This window comes from Gossypium arboreum, chromosome 13, assembly GCF_025698485.1.
Source record: "Gossypium arboreum isolate Shixiya-1 chromosome 13, ASM2569848v2, whole genome shotgun sequence".
NCBI classification, from domain to species: domain Eukaryota; kingdom Viridiplantae; phylum Streptophyta; class Magnoliopsida; order Malvales; family Malvaceae; genus Gossypium; species Gossypium arboreum.
Genome location: NC_069082.1, coordinates 53,560,077 through 53,576,539, shown reverse-complemented (window position 1 = coordinate 53,576,539; position 16,463 = coordinate 53,560,077). Strand labels below are relative to the sequence as shown.

General features: G+C 30.5%; 1 protein-coding gene and 1 long non-coding RNA gene across 3 annotated transcripts; both read right to left on the bottom strand.

The window, feature by feature from the left end:
- Window positions 1-3,087: 3,087 nt before the first annotated feature.
- LOC128286569 (uncharacterized) lies at window positions 3,088-4,385 on the bottom strand. Its single transcript, XR_008277181.1, has 2 exons — window positions 4,323-4,385; window positions 3,088-3,353 (listed from the first exon to the last, which is right to left on the bottom strand). It is a non-coding gene; the product is annotated as an uncharacterized LOC128286569 (long non-coding RNA).
- Window positions 4,386-8,710: 4,325 nt separating this feature from the next.
- Window positions 8,711-12,299, bottom strand: LOC108464234 (protein MODIFIER OF SNC1 11). Of its 2 annotated transcripts, none has more exons than XM_017764410.2 (6): window positions 11,783-12,299; window positions 10,753-10,833; window positions 10,535-10,663; window positions 10,376-10,436; window positions 10,202-10,268; window positions 8,711-10,101 (listed from the first exon to the last, which is right to left on the bottom strand). In XM_017764410.2, the coding sequence occupies exons 1-5, from the start codon at window positions 12,118-12,120 to the stop codon at window positions 10,230-10,232; spliced, it is 648 nt and encodes a 215-aa protein (XP_017619899.1). In that variant the 5' UTR covers window positions 12,121-12,299; the 3' UTR covers window positions 8,711-10,101; window positions 10,202-10,229. The 2 variants fall into 2 exon arrangements, with proteins under 2 accessions (XP_017619899.1, XP_017619900.1); XM_017764411.2 differs by having other exon boundaries at window positions 10,403-10,436.
- Window positions 12,300-16,463: the final 4,164 nt, after the last annotated feature.

The following is a 16,463-nucleotide window of genomic DNA, read 5'->3' as shown; positions in this document are numbered from 1 at the left end:
CTATTATTAATATTAGGCTTAATGATAAATTTGGCCATTAATGTTTGCATGTTTTGTCAAAATGGCTCTAATTGTATTTTTGAGCCTTTTTTTACCATGAACCTTTGTTCTTTGTTTTCAATCTACTTTTTTTAACAGATTTAATGAATAAATTCAAGGTTTCAAATTTTATTTTTCTTCAAAAGGTTTCAATATTTCATACATTTGTTTACTGAGAAGTTTTTCTACTAAGTTAATTTTTTAGATAATTACGTTTATTTTCTTTAAATTAAGAGTTGTTTTTTTAATTTAATGTATCATTTAATTATTTTATTACATTTCACATGTAATTATTTTATTGGGTTATCTACATAATAAATTACATCTCATTAAAATAATCCTCATATGAAATTCTAAATCATCCTTGTTAATTTTTTTAATTATACTTTCATTAAATCGGTTAGAAAAAGTAAATTGAAAAAAAAAGAATAAAAGTTTATTGTAACACCCCTAACTCGTTTTCGTCGTCAGATTAGGGTTACGAAACATTACTGTACAAATCATAACAATAATGTCATTTAATATTAATTAAATAAAACTCATTACGAATCTATCAAACATATACATTTGGGCCTTAAATCGGGCCTTCGAGGCCCTAAAAATAGTTCGGGATCAAATTGGGACTATTTTGAAACAATTCAGAAACTTTGAGAAAAAGTTGAAAATTTTGAAAACACATAGCCCAGACCATGTGATACTCGAACAAAGGGACACACGTTCGTGTCTCAGCCTGTGTCTTAAACCGTGTAACTCACTGAATTAGGTCACACGACCGTGTGCTAGACTGTGTAACTCATTAACTTGATACACACAATCGTATCCTAGGACATGTGTGGAAACACAAAAACATATATACTTTTTCATGCCCTTTTTAACTTAAATTCATACAGTTTCGGTGTAATTCTTGTAAAAAATATAATATAATTATGAAATAATTATATTGTACTTAAATTATTAACATATTGAATTTTAATTAATTTTATAATAAATTTTCATAAATTTTGATTTATTTTCGACAGATTTGCACAAATGGTGAAAATTGACTCGGTAGACACTACTAGAAGCGCAAAATCGGGAAATGATTTTTGAAGTATTGAGGCGAATTTATTTCTTAGCCTAAGATGGTCTAATTGATGAGTATTAATATATAATATAATTAATTTTAATTTTAATCCAATTTATTTTGGGTTAAATAATTATTATTAATTAAATTATGAAAAGATGTCTAATTGTGATAAACCGAAAGACTAATCCAATCGAGCACATGGGCTGCCCAAAACCGTCCAACATGCTGACGCAATCAGCTCAAATTATCTGATTATTTGGCTTGAAAATCAGCCCTTGAATTTTTCTTGAAATTGCATTCAAACCCTTCCACTTTCTATTTTTTTAAAGATTCACCCCAAGCTAAATTTAGCAAGTTTGAAACCTTCAAACTTACCACATTTGTGGCTGGCCAAGGGGGTATGGCTGCTGATTTTTTTGCTATTTTTAGCAGCCAATCCCACCTATAAATACCCCCCTTTGCTACTCATTTCAACACACCTCTCACACGTTTCATTCCTCACATCTCTTTCACTTTCACTCACTTTCTGTTCTTGTTTCCCACTTTCTTTCATGTCCTGTCCTTGCTGATTTCCCTTTTGGAAAAGGGCCCTTCAACCGCCTCGGGTAGTAGCATTCAAGTTCTTGTAGAAGCCTCAGTTCAACAAGAACGAGTAAAGAAGGAGGAGCGGAGCAAACTAGTCAGGCTTCGGAGAAACACCAAATTTGATTCTAGTTCTCTATCCTTCAACTTTTATTGTTGTTGTTATGAACATATCTATGAATATTTGTTATGTTTTTTTTTCTTAATTTAATTAAAATGACTTAAATTTAATTCATGTTAGGTTGATTGCATTTCGTCCACTTAAGTTATTAAAATTATGTTTATGTTGTTATCATTCTTGGTAAATTGTTTGATTAAGTAAAACCATGACTATGTTATTCTTGCATTACAATTGTAAGGTAACTAATGAATTAATTATTAATCGTATTTAAATTGTAATTAATTAACACAATACTTAATCAATGCATGTTTAATCTTCTAAGGTAGTTGAGAGTTAAATTAGCGACGGTATTAAAAAGTGCATTAGCCTTGCATAACTTGCAAGATTATTGTGATTAAATTGTTTCAATGTAGGAATATATTATTACCTCACTTAATCTTTTACTTGCTTATTTAAATTGATTAATTGTTTGAATTGGCATAGTGATATGTTAAAGAGATTAGTGAATTTAGTGAGTCTGTATGTGTTATATTTAACAAATTACCAAGTTGTCGTGAATTTATTCGTAACAACATGAACATTATTATAATAATATTAAGTTAAGATATGTCAAATTGATTAAACCTATTTTTTAGAAATCGTGCTTTGGAATTTTTACCTTTTTATTTTCTTAGTTTAATTTACTTAGTTAAAATCTAGTTTTATAAAACCCTTTTTCAAAACAAAAGATTTTCCTTCACTGGAGTGTTTTTAATTGTATTTCATAAATATTTTCTTTGCATAGTCCCTATGGGTACGATAACTCGATATTTACTTGTCACTTTATTACTTTTACGATTGTGTACACTTGCACATTTCCATTGTTCCAATGTGAAAATTACACCAAAAACAATAAGTGACACATGGTAGTAGTAGCCAGTAGTGTGTGTCCTACTGACCATATGATGACCCGTGTCCCAGGCCCTGTGCTCCATATTTTGACCCTAAAAACAAGCCATTTTAAGACCAAAACTTGCTCAATCAACCATTCCATTTATGCATACATTCAAAAGACCTAAACACTTTTCAAACATACCAATTCAATCCACCTATTTCACCTAACCAATATGTCATTTAAAGGCACCATATTTAACCAAGACAACTTCAACCAAAACAAAATTATATTACCACATCTCAAGCACAAAACATAGCAAAATAACACATTTACAACCTAATTCATCAACTAACCAATGTACCCTCATTGGTACCACATGTAAATAATCAAACAACCTAAACACCATCACAATCAAAATCTCAACTATTTCAAATATTATATATATGCATCACATATCATATTTACCAAAATATCTAACATATCATACAAACATAAAAATGGCCATTTTTAACTTCTGGTTCCACCACAAAATATCATAATACTACAAGACTCTTTTTTATTACATGCCACTTTTAACCAACTTCAAAACAATCACAAAATGACTACTAAGGTATAGATGATAGTGTGTAAGCTTCCAAGTTGATCCAACTGATGCTACGATTCCAAGAGTCCTACAAAATCAAATTAAACGAGCAAGTGCAAGAAGCTTAGTAAGTTCGATAAGTCAACTCATTTACTACCTATTACCAAGTTTCCAAGGAACGTTAGCATTTACTACACTGGCTCAAAGTTTGCTAGGCACTAAGCTTGATTAACATCGGCACTAAGCCAGCTAGGCACTAAGGCTGAATAACACCAGCAAAAAGCTTGCTTGGCTCAAGGCATGAAACATTTCATCGGCTTATAGCCTACTAGGCACGAGGCCCGTATTAGTACATTTAATACGTTCAATTTCACTATTGAACATTGTTCAATCCATCGTTTAGAGACACAAAATATTTCAAATCAGTAGTAAGGAAAATGTAATGAAATAAATTACAACATACTTTTTAAAAAAACCCGAACCTACTTAGATTGAAATGTAATAGTTGCAGAAATTCAAGGACTATTCTGAAATTTTCCCTTTTCCATGCAAGTCAATAGGGTCTTTATCTAATATGTAATTTTTTTGAATTATTAGATTACAATTCATATCCCAATTTATTCTACAATTTATACCCTTTTGTTTTTGAAATTTACATAATTGCCCATAACTTTTACAATTTATGCAATTTAGTCCCTTGACCCGAAAATCATCAAATTAACCATTTCTATAAACTCAGCATGCCAGCTAAATGTTCAAGGCTTCTAAACAGTTCAAAAAAAACCTCTTATTCATCAATTAACCATGTGATTTTGACATTTTAACAAATTAAACCTTAAATAAAAAAAACTAATAACAATTACTTCACAAAATAACCAAATACCACAATCAAAGCTTCAAACACATAATTATCATAAAAAAACTACCAAGATTCAACAAGTGTAACTTATAAATTTTTTTTTACAGATTCAAAAATGAAGGTACGAGTTAGCTGGACCTAATTGCAACAACCTCAAAAATATAAAAACTACAAAAAATAGGTGAGAATTGAGCTCACATGCACTAAGGAGATGAAACCGAAGCTTGGAGCCATCCTTCAATGGTGTTTCGGCAATTGGTAAAAAAAAAAAAGAAAAAAAGAAGAAGAAATGTCCATTTCTTTCAATTTGTTTTATTTAATTTTAATTTATTTACAAAATAGCCATCAGTTACACTTTAATTAATTAAATTTTTGTTCCATTTTGTCGTCTACAAAACTAGCAAGGTTTAATTACTTCATTTGTACTTCCTTATTTATTAATTAAGCTATTTGATTGTCTAAATGCAATAATTAACATATTTTACACCTTTTACAATTTAGTCCTTTTACCATAATTAGTTATATAAATGTTAAATTTTCTTAACAAAATTTTAATATGACTCTAATGGCTTTATAAATATTCTATAATTAATATTTACGGGCCGGCACGACAAAAATTTGTAATCCCGAAGCCACTATTTTGTCACCATTGAAAATCGAGTTGTTACATTGATGGCCAAAAAAGGCTCAAAAATACAATTAGGGCTATTTTGACAAAACATGCAAACGTTAGTGGTCAAATTTATCATTAAGCCTTAATATTATTATTTTCTTTTTACTTTTGAATATGATTATTTTAATAACCTTTTAACATATAATAACTTATGAAATTGACAACCATCGTTGCATCAAACGACCACTGTATTAAGTTTTGGCTTATTTGCAATATAAGTCCTTTAACCTTCACTAATTAGGCCATTTAGTTAAAAGAAATTAATAACAAACCATTTTTCTAACTTTTACAATTTAATTTTTTTCTTTAATTAATTAACTAAATGATAAAATTTCTTAATCAAAATTTAATCGACTCTAATGACTTCATTAATATTAAATAATTAATATTTAGGACTGACACATCAAAATTGAGATCCTAAAATTATAGTTTCCGACACCAATAGAAAACGAATTGTCACAATTTTATCGTGTACTAATAGGCTTGTAAAATTGGTTTTGTAATGGAATCATGTCGAATCTAAATTTTCAATGATTTGACTCTTGCTTTAACACCTATATTCAATGATGCGGTGGTGGTTCAATAATTTTTTTGCTTTCCATTAGACAACAAATCAATGCCTATGTTGTTCTTTTTTAATACCTTTTAAACAAATATCAATCATTTGCTTATTAGATTTCTTTTATCATCTCTATTATAGCTTCAAGATAGTGAGACTACTACCGGATAATTAAGGGTAATTCTAGATATTGAGGGATACATTAGGCGCAATGTTAAGATCAATGGCTTACATTCAAGAGCAGCTTTCAAATGTTGTACTAATTGCATTTATCTATTATTCAATATGCATCATTTGACATAATTGAATGTGGTATTATCCTCAATTCCCCTCTGAGCTTTCCATTCGCTATTATTTCTTCATAACATCTCATTTCTAATTCACTTTTGATCATAAAAAGTAAAAAAAATAAAAATTCAAATTGATTGGAACCTCAAATTAACTTAAAGTTGAAATGATTCAAAAACATAATAACCAGCCCCGAAAAACACTAATGGCCCCAACTAGAATGATCCAAACCCAAAAATTGAAGGGTCTACTTCCACTTCTTGATGCATCATTTGACCCTTTTTCAACAAAATTTTATTTTTCTCTAATTAACATGGAATCTTTTACTATGTGTTTCTAGAATGAAGGACAAGCAGAGTCATTACCAAAGAAGCATAGGAGATAATAAGGACATTGAAGTTGGGATTTTAAGTATGCCATCTTTCATTGGTCACTTACAGCAAGATGATGATGGTAATATAAGAATGCTACTTCGCTTGTGGACACAACCTATTTATTAATAGATTTTTGTAAATTTTTTTTCCCTTCCTTGTGCAAGTTCTTTGTATAACATGTTTACATTTATGCATGTATATGTACATGTAAAAAAATTGTGAATTCAATCATAATGTTGTAATCTGGTTTACACATTTTGTTTAGTGAATTAACCATGCTTGTAATAATTAGGCATTTTCTTGAAGGAAAAAATAAGCAATGTGGCTAATAAATCAATTATAAACTCAATTAAATAATGAAAAAACAAGAAATTTCAAATGTATTTTATTTCATTTAAAAGAGTATTTTGAAAATATTTTTAGGAAATCTACTAAACAACAGAGAATATTTTACATAAATTGATTCAAACACTAAAAATATTAGTTTTCTAGAAAAGTAAGTCATTTTCCAGAAATCATTTTACAGAAGCCATTTTCATTCAAACAGATGAAGCATTGATGATTTAAAAAAAAATCATTATTAGGAAACATCGTTAAAATACACTGATATGGCACTAATGACAAATAGCGTGTGATATGTGGTAGCCTAACATTTTGATACATGATAAAAAATTAAAAAAAAGCTATAAAATTTACAAAAATATATATATATTTTTTTAAACATGGGGAATGAACTTGAACAAATAATTGTTGAGGTTTATTCTAAACAACTTTTAGTATTATTCATATATATATTTTTAAAAATTATGACATATAACATTTTTACATTATTATTTTAAAATTTTATAAAACTTTAAAAAATGTTTATAAGTTTAGAAAATATTAAAATATTATTTGACACTAGAATGAATCTAGACATTGATTATCTAGATATATTTGGAGCATAAAATTATATGTCCAAATTAGACATGTTTTTGAGTGAATCTATATATTTTAATTTTTCATAAATTATTATAATTTTATATTATTATTATTATGAAATTAAAAACATATAAAATCTTATATTTATAAAAATATATTATTTCGCATCAAATTTTATAAAAAATATAAAATATCTGATTTTATAAAATATATTTGTCTGAATATATAAGATATAATTTTATAAAATATAAAAGGTATAAAATATCAGATTTTATAAAATATCAAAGTTTATAATTTATAATTTAATAATAATAGGAAAAATATGATAATTTATGGAAAAATTAAAAATGAAATTAATAAAAAATGGAATCTAAACCAAAGACTATCGAAGCTCAAATGTATTTGGTTTGTTCATTCTATTGTGAAATAATATTTTTAATATTTTCATAAATTTATAAAGTTTTAATATTTTAGATTTTATATATTTTAAATTTTACAAGAGTAATATAAAAATTTGGTATAATATAAAAAAACAAAATATATATATAATATTAAAAATTACGTTTGGACAATTTTTATTCCTTGGGTAAAAATAATTATAATTTTTTCACGTGTTAAAATATCAGATATCATGTGTCACCATGCTATTAGTCTTTAGTGCCACATAAACATATTTTAATGGTGTTAATCAAATACTTAAAAAAAAAAGCAACATCAAATTTAGGTACCCATTAAGCCCAAAAAAGAATTTAAACACAAAATAAATGCAAAATATTAAGTTCAAGTACCTCTATATATATTAACCTATGATTTTAATATGCTAGTGTCACGGGACTAAAAATTTAATCTGAAAAACTGTACGTCCTCAGACTATTCATTTGCTTCAAATCCGCCTAAGTCAGTCTAACTCTTGAAAAATAAAAATTGTCGAAAGAGATTCTCTAAAATACCAAAATAAAGCAAAAACAAACACATAAACCAAATGAGTACGAATTGACCAAAAAAACCCATGAGAAAACAATGCACACAATATATTTAAATAATTGCTCTCTATTACGAAATAATTACAAACGAGAGGAAGACCTCTACTTATGGTTCAAATCTTCCAAATCCAAGGTTGAGATCAAAATCAATCTACAAATTGAGATTCTTAATGGATTTTCCAAGATCTCCTAAGATTATAAATATTTTTTAAAATTACTTTACATATTTATCTTGGTCTGACTTCAGAGAGATGAACTGCCCTACATATTCAACAAATCAGACGAGTTCAAATAATCAATTGACATTCATAACAAACTCACTAACCCGCAACCAATGAAACAAGTATTTGTTAGATATATTACTATAGTCAAATTCTTAAAATGAAAACCATAATAACCAAAATGTTTTTTTAAACCTTATGGATAAATCTAAACCTTGGATTTCATTTACCTCACTCAAAGGGAAAAAAATACCCAATTTCTTTTATTGTGTAATAAAATTTTAAGATGAAAAAACGATACCCTTTTACTTTCAAATATATTTATTTTTAAAATTAAAACAAATTTACAAGACGAAAAGTAAGAAATTAAAGTTATCACAATTAAGCCATTTAAATATTGTTTTTCTTTCATGAAAAAATTGCAGAAATTCTTTTATTGCGTATTGCTTGAAATTCTTTGAATGTTTTTCATCAATAAAAAACCCCCAAAATTTAAAGAGACAATATCTACAATTTATTTTTCAAAAAAGGAAAACAAATACCGAAGACGTAATGAAAGTAAGATGATTTGAACCAGAACTTTGTAAATAATGTTAGATTTTGCGTCTCCCTCGAGATGTTTAACCAGTCTTCCACAGAAAAATTTCCAACCAAAAAAAATTCCTAAGTATCTAAGTACCGTTAATTCGGTATTAACACTTCATCCTTGCACAAGAACAAAAAATTACATTACTAAAAAACAGAAGAACATTAAGAGCCTTCATTCGCAGAATAATTACCTTCCAGCGTAGATCAGCTAATTCACCTGGTGAGGCCAAGGGAAGCTAGCAATCACCTTAAACTGAGTTACGGTTCACTTATCTCAAAATAAAACCCGGAAAATTTCAGGAACTCTCCGCATTCAATATTAACATTGTAAAACAATTCCCAATTTTTAATGTGCCTCTCATGATCAAAAGCTGACAGCAGTAATATCCTATGCACAACAGCACTGCATTCATAATTTCTCACGGAAAACTAACTAATCGAGTTCAATTATGCCATCTGAGCCATGAGTATCAGGAGCAGATACAAATACAAAAATGCAAACTTATGCATACAAACCTGCAAACAAGCTCATGAGTACATGCATGCTCGAGAATATAGCCAACAAATGATTCTATTTCCTTTTTTTACTATTTAGAAGGAACAAAAGAAACATGACAACAGTCGGAGATTACTGAACAAAATGAGCCTCCTACAAACCCCTACACCAAAGCATTTCAATGTAAACACAAAAAAAAAATGTTATCCACGTTTGCTCATATAAAAGGCGTTTAAGTTCATCATTTGTCCTATAGCCAAAGTCACACTTAAAAAAAAAAAAAAACCAAGAAAGAAAGAGACCTAAGACCCTAACATGTAGAAACCAGAATAAATGGAAACTAAACTTGCTTTTAGATATTTATGAGAATGTATCATCTACTACTTAAAATTATTTAACCCATAGAAATAGATGTCAGACTCAATTTGGATACTACTACCGTCTCGAATTTGGTCATACCATGCAACTTGGAAGAGTATAAAATCCCCAAATATTACCATGGCAAGAGAACAAACCAAAATTTTTTTTCTTGATGGAAATTACTAACCACTCCATACTTTCTCAATCATATCATCAAAAGGAGAACTTGAAATTTTCTAGCCCTTATCCTAGAGGTTTTAATGCTTTTTGTAGGATTTCAGATAGGTTAACACTACAGGTGATCGCTGATTCCTCTATAGGCCTCACCAAGTCAATAGAAATCGTAGTTATGTCCGAAATGAGAAAAATGCCATCCAAACTACCAACGAAACCTTTCACTGCTTTAGCAATTTATCCGAGGATGAAGGAGTACCACATCTAATAATTCTGAGGTTGGAAAGATAACATTGTAAAGAAGCCGCTACAGGTACAAGTTGTTACAACACTACTAGACCTGAAAATGAAAAGTATAAGTAATAGAATGGATCTAGTATATTCGAGTATTGTGCAATGCATATATAGAAGATCAAAGCAATTCATATCTCCAAAGTCACCTTCTAACTAGGTAGGGAAATTTTGTATTTAGGGTCCTCCACCAGCCTTTCCAGCAATAGGAGCCTCCTAACAAAAAAAGGTATATCAATCAACATCTCGAACAGCACCTATAAAACACTTGAATTTCTCCTATCTAATAAATCCACTAGAGAAACAACTAATTTAGGCCTTACTGGCTCAATATTTCCCTTCCCATTCACCTGTGATGATGTACTTGATGGAGGATTAGAGAACCTGGAAAGACAAGATAAATCAAAGTTCAATATACATTTTCTTAGGCATTTATATATCTCTAAAATTAAATCAAACAGCTTTTCAGCAGTAGAACATACCTAATTGCCCTCGCTTTTCTTTTCTCCTCTTCCACTGTATCAGGTTTGGAATCTTGTGCAAATCTGGCAAGACGTGCTTTCTTTTTGGCCTCCTCATCAGTAGCCGTAGTGGGTACAGAAAGCCCAAACCTGAGAAACAACAATAAAAATGACAAACTGAATAAAAATGCAAATGTAAGCCACATATTCACCCCCATAAAGGGTATATAGAATAAAACCTCTCTGCTCTGGCTTTCCTCTTCATGTCCTCCGATTGCTTAGATGCTTCTGATCCATTCATGCTGGGCACAGTACCGAACCTGCAAAATGGTTGGTCCACACTCAACAAGTTAGAAACAAAAAGAAGTCAAAAAATGGAAGGCAACATCCACAGCTACAGCTTTACCACCAACAAAACTCTTCTATTACAACATTTTAAGGCTCTGTTACAGGAAAACACTATCTTTCCAGCCATTTTCAAATTGGTTTGCACGTTCCCATCAAGGAACACTAGCAACCCAATTCAGTAAGATTAAAGTCCCTTAATAAATTGTTCACTCCAAAATTATAACGTAAAACAAATCATTCAGGAACTTCAAAATTTATCTATTCATTTAATTAGAATTATGTATTTATATTAAAAACCACACACACACACACACACACAAAAGTTCCAAAATACTTCTTATATTCCAATTCATAGTATTTTGTTCTTACTAAACTTAGCTGGATAAGACTACCCTATCGAATTAGGTTTCACAAAAGTAGCAAGTTACCTTTCAATTTTCGTTTTGATATCAGACTGATCTCCAATCCTTGTAACACTGTTTTAAGAAGCCATATAGTTTCTCTCTAATTATATAGAACTAAGTTAGGATTTGCCTTAAATTGCCAAGTTGTCCCAGGCGAACATGCAAGCAAGCTTAGTAACTAGGTAAGACTCTGATCTGATAGGGTTATACTCACCTCTAGAGAATCAACGGATAAATTAATAAAATCCAAAATACGATAAGCTCCAACATGAAGAGCAAGACAAAAGGAAAAACTAGAGGAACGAATTCAATAGCAATAATGAATGGTTCTAAGCACCTCAAGATCCAAGAATCGAATGGCATTTCAAGAAATTTATCCGAATAGACATTTCCAGAAATCAATCAAAATAAAAAATCAAATTCTTCTCTTATCGTTAGAAGTTCTGATCGACTAGGTACAAAACCAAAAAGAAAAACCCTGAATTCCCGATAAACCCGGGGAGATTAAAGTAGTTACCTCTCAGCCCTAGAATTACGCTTCTCTTGCTCAGACAACTGGACCGGTACGCCGAACCGCTCAGCTCGGCGAATCTTCTTCTGGATGTCGTTAACGGGAGCGCTGCCACCCCCAGAGGCGGAGCCCCCAGCAGTCCCGCCAGTCTTCCAACCCTTGCTCTCCTTAAGAGGTACTTCAGAAGCAGAAATATCAGAGCTAGGAGGATCTAACTTATCGGTGGAAGGCAGAGCGGGCTCGGCGGTCTTCTTAGAGATCGGTTCTGCGGATGAATTGGCGACGGAGGATGGAGCCGCGGAGTTCCTTGCGGTAGCGAGGGGTTTATCGGTGGTGGTTGCCATGGGAATGGTAGGTAGAGTTGCGTGAAGAGGAGGAGCCGAGACCTAAGAGAGTGAGCGGTGAGGGTCACTGTCTTCTCTTACTCGCTGGTTAAGGATTAAGGAAAAAGGCTAAGGATTAAACAATAAAGGCAAGAAGGTTTTTCGTTTCGCCTTTCTTCATTCGCTGTTGTTGGGCCGGATGGCCTGCTAAGACCGACTCTCAATTAACGTACTTTTTATTTTGAGTTAGAAGTTAATTAAGGATAAAATTAATTAAAAATTTAAAAATATTCAGTTGAATCGAGTTTTAGTTGTTTTAACCGGTTTATAATGGTTTTTGATTTAATCATTTCAAAATTACTCTCTATATTGATCATTCGGTTACTTCCGATCCAATGGACTAATTGAGTCCTGTTCAAACAACATTGATTAAAATATTCTTAAAATTTAGTCATTGTACTTAAAAAAATAAAAAAGAAGTCTTCTTATTTATTTGATTTTAAGATTTCAATCTAAATATTAATATTATTTGTACTTTTTATCAAAATTTATCAAATTGATGTGTTAATTAAATTGTTCTCATATAACGTCACATATGATTGGCTAAAATAAACATGTTAAGTTTACAAATTTTGACAAAAATTAAAAACAACAATAATGATTAAACTAGAATTTTAAATTGAAAAAGTAGAATAATTAAATTTTAACATTTAAAGTATAGGAACTAAATCTCAAATTTTAAATAAGTACATGAACTAATAGCATATTTTAACAACTAAATAATTAAAATAATTTATTGAGAGAGTTATAATGGTGTTAAATTTTTTTTTAATTGTTTCTTTAGATTTTTAAACATACATTAAGAGGATTATAATCTACAAAATAATTTATTGAGCGAGTTGAGGGTTTACTAAAATAGGTTTGCTTAGTTTCAAGTCTCAAGACAAGAACTCCTTTGTTTCAAGACACATAAACATCGAAGTTAAAGGTTTGAAACATGATAGATATGTCTCGAGACCTATCTAGAGACATAAGATGCCAAGTCTAGAGATATGAACCCCAATGTCTCGACATTCTATCATCGAAAAAAATTTAAAAAAAAATCAAAGGGATAACATGTCCTAAGACATCCAATTGAGTTTTGATTCGAGTTTGAACCCCATATAATTGATCTGTCTCAATTTACAATGGCAAGTTAAGCTCTTTTCATGACTCAAGGAGCTTGTATTCAAGTAGTTTTACGTTTTTAATGTTTATTTTAGAATTATTTAATTTTTAGTTTTAATTGAATAAAACGATCTTTCAGTGTGGTTTTATGACCTATTAGGCCAGTTTGGGCCTAAGGGAAGATTGATGTGTTGATTGAGTGTGTAGGACATCGTCTTAGGCTGAAGAGTTAATCCCCAAAATGTCACAACATCAAAGATGGATTTCGTGACATCCAACTTCGAAGCAAAAAGGAGCTTCAAGGCATTAATATTGCAACAACCAACTATCACTGTCGTGACATCCAACTTCAAACCTAAAGAAATTATATTCAAAGTCTAATGTCACAACAACCAATTTTGAAGCAAAAAAGGGGTGCAATCAATGTTCAATGTCGCAACATCAGTCCTGTGATGTCGCAACACCGGTTCAACGAGGCCCAACTTATAGATAAGGGTGTTTTCATCTACACAATGATAATTAACACATTGAATAATTTGTAACTCGACCTAATCTAGTCATCTAACCCTTACATCATAAATATTAAGCTCTTAGAACCTTATTAAGAGGGTTCCATCAGAATTTAACGTTTCAATTTTCTTTCTCTACAAATTAGGGGTTAGTTTATTTTATGTTTCTGTAAGCAGAATCTTTCTATTTTGTTGTTAGACAATCAAGAGTGGAGGATATCCTGAACACGCACTTTCATCTCCAAATATATATGAGCATTCTCTATCCCTTTCTTATTATTTATTTATGTCTCCTTCTTTAACTTAGTTTAATTGAATATTTGTATAAGTAATAGAATAAATTGTGTCTTATCGACATCTCCCATGATTCAATTGTTTAATTTGATTAATTGAATAAGTAAATAATTATCTAAAATAAAGTATTTATTCAAGAGATTTGGTATACTAGGATTGATGACTTTAGTAGAATATTTAGACAGGTGGACTGAAAGGGTATCCTATTGCGTAGACTTGTACCACCTGTCAAAATATTCTACTAGTGTCGTCAATCCTAGTATACCAAGTCTCTTGAATAAATGCTTAATTTTAAATAATTATTTACTTATTCAATTAATCAGATTAAACAATTGAATCATGCGAGATGTTGATAAAACACAATTTATTCTAATACTTATTCAAATATTCAATTAAACTAAGTTAAAAAGGAGACATAAATAAAGAATAGGAATAGGAATTTTCAATAACTCAACTTAGAGTAGTTTTTAGTTTAGTTAATTAATTAGGGCTTCAATTATTAAGTTAGAGTAGGAATTTTTAGATTAAATTAATTAGGAATAGGAATTTAATCGAAACTTAAGGTAGTTTTTAGTTTAATAATTAATTTAATCGAAACTTAGAGTAGTTTTTAGTTTTGATAACTTGGCTTAATTAATAATTAGGGCTTCAATTGCTTCTAGGTTAAATAGTTTGTATTGTCGAAACTAGGAATAGGAATAGTTTGCACTACTAATTCATGAATTGATTAGATTAGTAATTATTTTTGGGTAATTAATTTAATTAAAATTTTCTTCAATCTTGCAATCCTCTGGGTACGATCATCAAAATACTTCTCAGTGTTCATTTGTAAAACATAACTATATTATAATTTGACTTATTCACTTGCTGGTACTGCACTTTCACTTCCATATTTAATTGATGTTCTAAAGCCCGACGAATGCATGTCGAGGCGGTGGTCAATAACCTCAAAACATCTTAAATAAGGACAATGTAAATCTATTATGTATGCTTGAATTTATAATTCGTGTTTGAATGAGTTATGTTGTGGTTATTTGTTAATTGCATTAAAAAATAAATTGAAGTAATCTAAGTTGCTTTGGCAACATAGTGTAATGTAATGCATTCGAACTCGATGATCAGGCTAGGTGTGAGGTTTCACATTTAGTGGTATTGAAGCTAGATTTTATTTAATTCTCAAACTAAACCGATCTTCATATTTAGTCTAGAGGTACATGGCATAGTATAATGCCAAGTCTGAGTTAAGACCTAGCTGGGTCTATTTGATACTTATTTTATATAGATTAAACTGTTTGATGTGGGAATGTTTTCTGTAACTATTGGGGAAAATTATGTTAATAATAAGATTGTAAATATTGTTCCTTATAATTTTTTTAATACCTTGAAGTAACGATATCTCAGGATGTAATTACAATATTAAATTCTTAAAGAGTTGTAATGGACTTTGTGTGAATTATGGTATGAAATGCTATGAAATAGTGATATTGTTCAATGACATAAATATGTATATGTGTAACACCCCTAACCCGTATCCATCGCGGGACTAAGGTTAAAGGCATTACTGGACAAATCAGAACATTTAGCATTCATTTCACAAACTTCATAGCATCATAGGTCAAACATCAATACAAAGTCCTTTACATAGGTCTACGAGACCTTAAACATGCTTTGGAAAAGGGTCGAGACTAAACCGAGCTCATACAAATTTTTTCGAAACTTAAACATTTTTCTAAGTTATACAGGCCGCACGCCCGTGTGAGCAGGCCGTATGCCTCACACGGCATTAGACACACCCGTTTGTCTAGGCCGTGTCAAAATATGGCATACATACTGACTTAATCACACAGCCACAAGACATGCCCGTGTGCCTTGGCCGTGGTCGAAACTGACTTGAGTCACACGGCTTGGCCATACGCCCGTGTGCCTTGGCCGTGCTCAAGACTAACTTAAAATCATAGGGTACCCTAGGGGACACACGACCGTGCAACATGACCGTGTGTCGCACACGGCCGAGACACACGCCCGTGTCTCTACCCGTGTGGACAAAAATAGGCCATTTGAAAAGTCAATTTGCCACCCAATTTGGGTTAAACCTACAAGCAACTAATAAGCATCTAAAGCATCATATTTTCAATAAATTTCAAACCCAATTCATACATCAATCATATCATATAATCACCAATCTATTTCATACTCAAAATGTAAATCAAAACATGCTAAATCATTAGCTATTATCATACCAAACCTATACTTCATAATCACAATTCACTTCGTTCATTCTCATGCCATGAAATTACCAATTTCTCATATTAGCACTTACCACAACTTACCATTATGACCTATTCACTTAGCCATTCATGAACACATAATATTGACATATTGCATCACCTATTT